Source organism: Lepisosteus oculatus, chromosome 8, assembly GCF_040954835.1.
Source record: "Lepisosteus oculatus isolate fLepOcu1 chromosome 8, fLepOcu1.hap2, whole genome shotgun sequence".
Taxonomy (NCBI): Eukaryota; Metazoa; Chordata; class Actinopteri; order Semionotiformes; family Lepisosteidae; genus Lepisosteus; species Lepisosteus oculatus.
In genome coordinates, this window is record NC_090703.1 from 49210345 (window position 1) to 49217182 (window position 6838).

General features: G+C 49.2%; 1 protein-coding gene across 1 annotated transcript; it reads right to left on the reverse strand.

The window, feature by feature from the left end:
• Positions 1-770: 770 nt before the first annotated feature.
• gpr101 (G protein-coupled receptor 101) lies at positions 771-6256 on the reverse strand. Its single transcript, XM_015351589.2, has 2 exons — positions 5340-6256; positions 771-4738 (listed from the first exon to the last, which is right to left on the reverse strand). The coding sequence occupies exon 2, from the start codon at positions 4621-4623 to the stop codon at positions 3388-3390; it is 1236 nt and encodes a 411-aa protein (XP_015207075.2). The 5' UTR covers positions 4624-4738; positions 5340-6256; the 3' UTR covers positions 771-3387.
• Between the last annotated feature and the right edge of the window lie 582 nt (positions 6257-6838).

A 6838-nucleotide genomic window follows, 5' to 3' on the forward strand; every position in this document is an offset into this window, starting at 1 on the left:
CCTAGGGATGACCAGGATTCCCCAGGCAGGTGGGATTCGTCAAGCAGCGCTCTCCTGGTGAAGCAGCCACCCCTGAAAAGACGAAGAGATATTCTCACGACAGCTGTTCTGTGGCAACCTGGCGTGATCACTTAGAGATTGCTTTCTGGCCTGTTATACAGCCGAGCAGCTGAACTGGGAGGTTGTCTTTTGCCATTTCCTGTATTCTTGTCCTCCTAACGATAGAGACAGCCAAATAACCTATATTCAGCGTTGCCTGTTGCTTTATCTAGCAGTATCAGACCTAACCAGCCGCAGGCTCTGTAATGAGCGGTCGAACCTTGTTTGCAATGTCGGAATGAAAAATGTTAAGCCCAGGATGGGTCAGAGTAGTCCAGCAAATTTTGCTCGGGGTTGATCGTCCTCCTGTTTTGTCCTTCCTCTCGTTTTGTCGAGACCCGAGTTGTTTCTACAGCACAGCTGTGGCCGATTTTGGTGTTTGACTGCAAGGACCAGACCCACACACGCACCCTGGTGCAGGTTTACTAGCGGTTGTCTTGGCACATAAGATGGGGTTTTTTTTTTGGCCTTCCTCATTTTTTTATTTTTAATGTGCTTTAATGTTTAGAGGGTACCACAGATCTGTACTTTTTAAACATTTAATGTTGTATTGAATTTATTGTTGTCTCCTCTGGGTGCTGTTGGAACAATAAGAGTTTTAAGAACTTCACGTGTTTTTATTCCATAATACAAAATGTACAGAAGTAGTTTGAAACCATTCTGAAAATGATCAAATGAAAAATCCACAATATAAATTTTACATAAACCTCTAGATAATAAATAGCATATAAAACATACTAGTCATTACTTTTCTCTTTGTTACTCTATATATATAAGTATGAACCATCTGTTACAGCACAGGTAGAGAATTGTACTATTACTACTTATCCTTTACTTTTCCCTAAACTGGTCATTTTGATTGTCTACACTGTTTTCACAACTGAAACAAAGCCCTTTGCCTGGTATGATATGGCAAAGTAAAAACCCATTTCATGCACATCATAACCTCTTCCGGGGTTTTGAGGTTTTAACATCTGATTTGCTGTGTCTGGTTAGTATGTATATACAGGGTGTGTATTAATACACTAATTGTCAAATCACATGCCGGAAGATTTTCTTAATATGTTCAGACTGTAAACGGTGCAGAGCGTAACTATTCAAACACTTCATATCCAAACAACTACAATTAACAGTCTAAGGTTTCTTTTATCAACCAGACTTGGATCCATGAAAAGGGTCACTGCTTGGACTTTTTTCCCTTTCTCTGGTAAACAACACTGAGAGATGGGCTGATGTATTCAGCTCACTCTTCTGCAAGAACATATCCTATGAATATGAAAGTGCAGCTGAAGTAATGACATTAGCTGTCAAAAACAGGGGTTTCTTTCCTTCTGTTTGGTTTTGGTTCCTGTTCACATTTAGAACAGCATTACGTGCAGCACTTGTGCTAAGAGGAGTGGGAGATATAACAGTCCAAGGCAGATGCAGGAATTGCGAAGTCATTCACGTGATGTTATGATTTTCACCTTTCTGGAGACTAGACTAGAGAGAAAATGCCAACTCTTAATAACTGGGCTGCGCACAGTTTTGCATGTATGCAGAACACGATGGATCTGTCTCGGCGAAGCTTGCGAAAACCTTTCCACAATTTAACTAGGATCCCAATGGTTCTTTCGATTCTTATTTTATTTATACAATCAAAGCTGGCAGTTTCCATCCGATTTTTTTTCTGTTGCAATTTCCTCATCAGTTACAGACATCTTAGAAAATACAGATGATACAATCTTTAACAGTTGTGCCGTTTTCATTGTAGAGCATGGAGGTTTCCAAAGAGCCTGAATTATCAGAAATACAAAGTGCTTTTCAGGGGTATGAAGAGAATTACCTTAAACTGAGGAAAGGCCTTTTAATACCCATTAAACAGTGACTTGTTTTCAGGGTGCGCTGAGATTCAGATGAGAATGTAGTTCTTTTCTCAGAGCACAGTAAAGTGTCTTGGCAGAGTTTATGGGTCTGAACCCCCTTACTGTAAGAAGCACTCTCGCTTCAGGTGGGTATGTTATTGAGTCCTTGGCTGTCAACGTTGGGGGCAAGCAAGACAATATTGCACTTCTGTAGCAGTGAACATCACCTAGGCCAATGTGATATAGGGCAGTCAAACACCACAAGGCATCTTCATGTGGAAGGATCGCACTGGATTAGGGGCCATCAGCATCTCATTCTCAGTCATTTTAAATCCTAAAAAATGAATCGGGATTGCAGTTTTGTCTACATGAAACGGGGGCGGGGGGGGACAAATACTTGCCAGAAACACCCGGCAATCTGCAGTCTAGAAACCAAGAAAGAAGAATGCGACTCATGTATGAGGAAGTCTAAAAACTAAACGCTGGTTTCAGTTACCAGACACATGTGTCACTGTTTACTTCGCAGCTCAGTCTAAGCTTTAACAGGCTCAGTGCTTTCGGGCTCTGTGCCCGTGCCATCGCTGTGAGCAATTTTCTTCGGCAGCAGCAATGCAGAGAACATACTGGGGAAAGCGGTGTCCTTCTCACATCGTCATCGTTGCCTCTGACCTACCTGGAAACACAATGCAGAGCACAGACGCCGAGCCTGTTGTGACTTACTGATGCTCTTTCACACTTCTGGCTCAAAGCCCTCACACTGAAAAATCTTAGAGCTAAATTCAAACTGCAGACGGTGATTAGATGCATTTGGCCTTCCTATTATTTTAAAAGTCAGATGTTGAACCCAAGACTTTATTTATTAACCTATAAACCTATACCTATACACATGCACACTGGGCTTAAGGTGGCCCTACTCTCTTTCTGAAATCCTTGAAAAAGAGCACTTAATGAGATTTCTTTGTTAAGTAAAGCACCATGTCTGTGTGGACCTTAGAGAGACCAGATTGGCCTTTTCTTGAAAAAAGTTAAAAAAAAAAAACCTGAACATAGACTATTGACAGATTAAACTAAAAAGCATCTGAGTGAGAAAAAATGTGTAATAATCCCAGCCTAAATACTGTGAATAAGTAGGGTTCTCTGACCAGGCTTCGTGGTACATTGTACATTGTGCATTCTGATGAAGGTACTGTATGCAGGGTGGAACGCATCTCTTTTCTCCTGCCAGTAATAGATAGGACATGTTTTGAAGACTGAGCAATTTGGACACAAACCTGAATTTGTCAAGAAAATCAGACACCCAAGCAACCCAGGTGTCTACCAGTCCTCTTGGTTGCAGAAACGTGTCTCTCTCTATGTACACCAGTTAAAGCTGCAGCTCCACCAGCACGTGGGCTGGACCCCACACAGGGCCGTGCTACAGCGTAGCGTACAGCTGTAGTTCGGCTCACTTGGCCAGGACGTTGAGCTCCTTCTCGGAGCTGAGGCTGACGGAGGTGGTCTCCCGGCGGCTGTCCTTGGACCTCCTCTCCGTCGGGGAGGAGGACGTGGTGCCCTCCTCCCAGGTGCGCAGGGGGCAGACCCGGGCCGCCATGCCCGGGAAGTGGGAGTGCGCGGGCCGGCCGTCGGTCACGGTGAAGCAGCTGCCCGCGGCCGAGCCCCGCGGCTGGCCTGTCCTGCAGAGGGAGCCGCAGAGCAGCGCCAGGAACTCCTTGCGCACGCTGCGGTGCATGTAGCCGTAGATGTAGGGGTGAATGCAGCACTGCAAGAAGAACAGGATGAGGGCCAGGGAGCTGAGCCAGGGGGGCACGGAATTGCTGGGGTTGATGGAGATGGTGCCGAGGATACTGTAGGGCCCCATGCTGAAGATGTATGAGGACACGATGACGAAGACGACCTTAGCTGCCTTGCAGTGGTAGTGGAACTTCCTGTGCCGCGTCTTTGTGGGGTACCCCGCCGAGTACCCCAGGGGCTGCTGCTGCTCCGGGCCCGGGGTGCCGTGGCTGGCGGCCTGCGTGGGGTGGACCAGGGCGTTTTGCCTCCTGGCCGCCCGGAACACCATCCAGTAGCAGCCCAGCATGATGCAGACGGGCACCCAGAAGGAGGAGGTGGAGACCAAGGAGGAGTAGGAGTAACTGGAGGACCACACCACCGTGCAGAGGCTGTGGCGCCGGTCGAAGGCGATGGCCCCCCAGCCATACAGGGGAGGCGTGCTCTGCAGGACGCTCAGCAGCCAGGTGAGGGCGATCAGGTTGGTCCCCAGGTGAGGCGTCATCCGGGTGGGGTAGGAGAGAGGGTGGATGATGGCCAGGTACCTGTCCACGGACACCACGATGATGGTGTTGACCCCGGCGAAGGCGAACAGGTGCATGAGCACCACCAGGGCCTGGCACAGGCGGGCGTCCAGCGGCCAGACGCCGGGGACGGCGGCGGCGATGGCGAACGGCATCACCAGCACGGTCTGCAGCAGGTCGGCCAGCAGCAGGTTGAGGACGAAGCGGTTGGCCACGTGCAGCAGCTGGGGCTTGCGGTGGAACACCAGGAGCACCAGCACGTTCCCGAACAGGGAGGCGCAGAGGATGGCGAGGATCAGGGCGATCTTCAGCGCGCTGTGGGCCGGAGAGGAGGCCCAGGGCGCGGCGCTGGAGTTGCCGCCCAGGCTGGGGGCCGGGAGGCTGGGCATGGCGCTGGTGAGCGTGCAGGTGGGCGGAGGAGCAGGGGGATCGCCCGGCCCTGCATGTGTGGCCCTCAGCAGGTTGGCTCTTCCTGCTGCTGGGCTCCGGCGACCATCCAGCAACCTGGCGTGCACACAGGCAAATCTGCTCACACCTGACCCTCAGAAAACACACCCTCTACAGTCCTTATTTTGCCATCAAAAGTGAAGAAGCTGAGAACATTTCTTTTCCCGAAACTCGTTTGTGTGTTTTTGCCGTGATGAATTCATCGCGCTACATTTTCTCTCGGCGAACTGACCTTGTGTTCAGATCTCCTTTACAAGGCTTTTCTCTGCTCCAGCGATCAGCCATTCCGCTCAGGCTGAAGATGGACGCACGTGCAGTTCTCAGATTTACATATTGAAGAACATTTCTGGATATATCCCAGGTAATATCGCGTTTTAATGATGCGTGTTTTCATACCAGGCAATCAAGTGCATTTCCTAAGCGCAATGTCGTCGGTTCGTTCACTCAAACGCGACAGTAATAAAATGGAAATACGAAGAAAACAGTTTTGAATGAGCAAATCTATATATATACACACACAAAACGACCGCTGAATACCGGAAAACACTGAATGGCATTAAAAAAGAGAATACCAGTCTCCTCTAGAGAACACAAATGCCAAAACCATACTTATTGTAAATGTCATTGTTCGTGTTAATAATAAATAACCAGATTCTACCTTCAGCTGGCCGGGTGCTTGCACGGAACATCCTCTGTGGGCGACTTGGATGCCGTGGGCGCCGTCTCTGTGTGCTACTCCTTCACCCTGCGGGTCTTGCTAGGTTGCAGACGGACGAGCCGCGGCTGTGACGAGCGGCGCCGGGCTCCCATTTTTGTCAGCGCTGTGCTGTCGGCGGCGGACCCCTGCGCCTTCGCCACTTCCCGGAGGCCGCCGGCCAGGAGAGAGGCTCATTCGCGTCCGCACCTGCACCGTTTCTACCGCCTCTCCTAACGTCTGGATGTCCTAAAATCAGATTTCCCCCACCTGCCGCCGCGACAGGTTCGGCTCGCTGGCAGATCCCCCTGCAAAAAAAAAACGGCAGCTTCCCGCTGACTGCTGTCGCTGTGGATAGCCGGTTTTATTGGTATTTTCGGTTTTTTATTTCCGCCGATAAAACAGCAGCATCTGCTTCTCAGAACAGCGGGATCATACCATTAGAGACCCCCCGCCGGATGCGGTGCAGCTCCCGGGTGCTGCTATTTTGAGACCAGACTTCGAGGAACAGGGTCCTCCTGCCCGAATTGGTAACTCGCGTCGCTTTTCCATACCTGCGCCGCGAAAACGAGATGTGCGTTTCATCCCTGTGACTAGGGCAGCCCGGTTTCAGGATACCCTTCGGTCCTCGGCCTCTCCGCTTCTTGTCGTTTGGCGTCCTAGCGGTATAATAACCGCGCGACGACGGCACGTCTTATTGTGTGACACCACGCCATCAATATCAGATGGCCTGTTACAAGGACACTGGTCTTCCCAGCTCAATTGACTGAATATCACAGCCTTTCCCGGTCTCGTCTCTGGGGTTTTGTCCTGAAACGAGGTGGCTGTAGTACCTGGCTGAACGGATTTATAATGCAGTAAAGGCTCTTATATATATATATCTCAGTTCATGTTCGGAGGGATTCAACTAAGTCTAGGTTTGCACAGCTGTGTGTTCAAGAACAACGAAGAACTGACTAACAGACTCATGCCATTTAGAGACATTTGCCCTTTGGATCAATTATAATTTCCTTGTTTTTTTTTCTCTGTGACGTTTGTAGGAGCACAGAGCTCCCAGACTGTTAAATACTTGTGGTGCTTTGACAGGAGCAGCCTGACTGACAGGCTTCTGTGCGGCAGAATTGGAGGCTCTGCGTTCCGATCTTATCGGTGCTATTACACAGGACGACCACGAGGTGGAGACAAAGGCCTTACAATGATGCAGGTCGGCTTTCTTCTCGCGACCTAACAATTTAGGGTGAAACAGCTGACACTAAGAAGTCCCACGTGTTTACAAAGACATAGACCCCCGTCTTTTAACAAAAGATCCTCAAAAAGGTCAAATGTTATGAATTCTAGCCATTATGTTTTAAGAACATGGGTAAGAGTAGGTGGTACCGTAGAGTGTCAGCTCTTGGTCCCGGGTTCGATTTTGGTCTGTGTTCTGTGTAGAGTTTGTAAGTTACGCTAGGGTTTCCACTCAC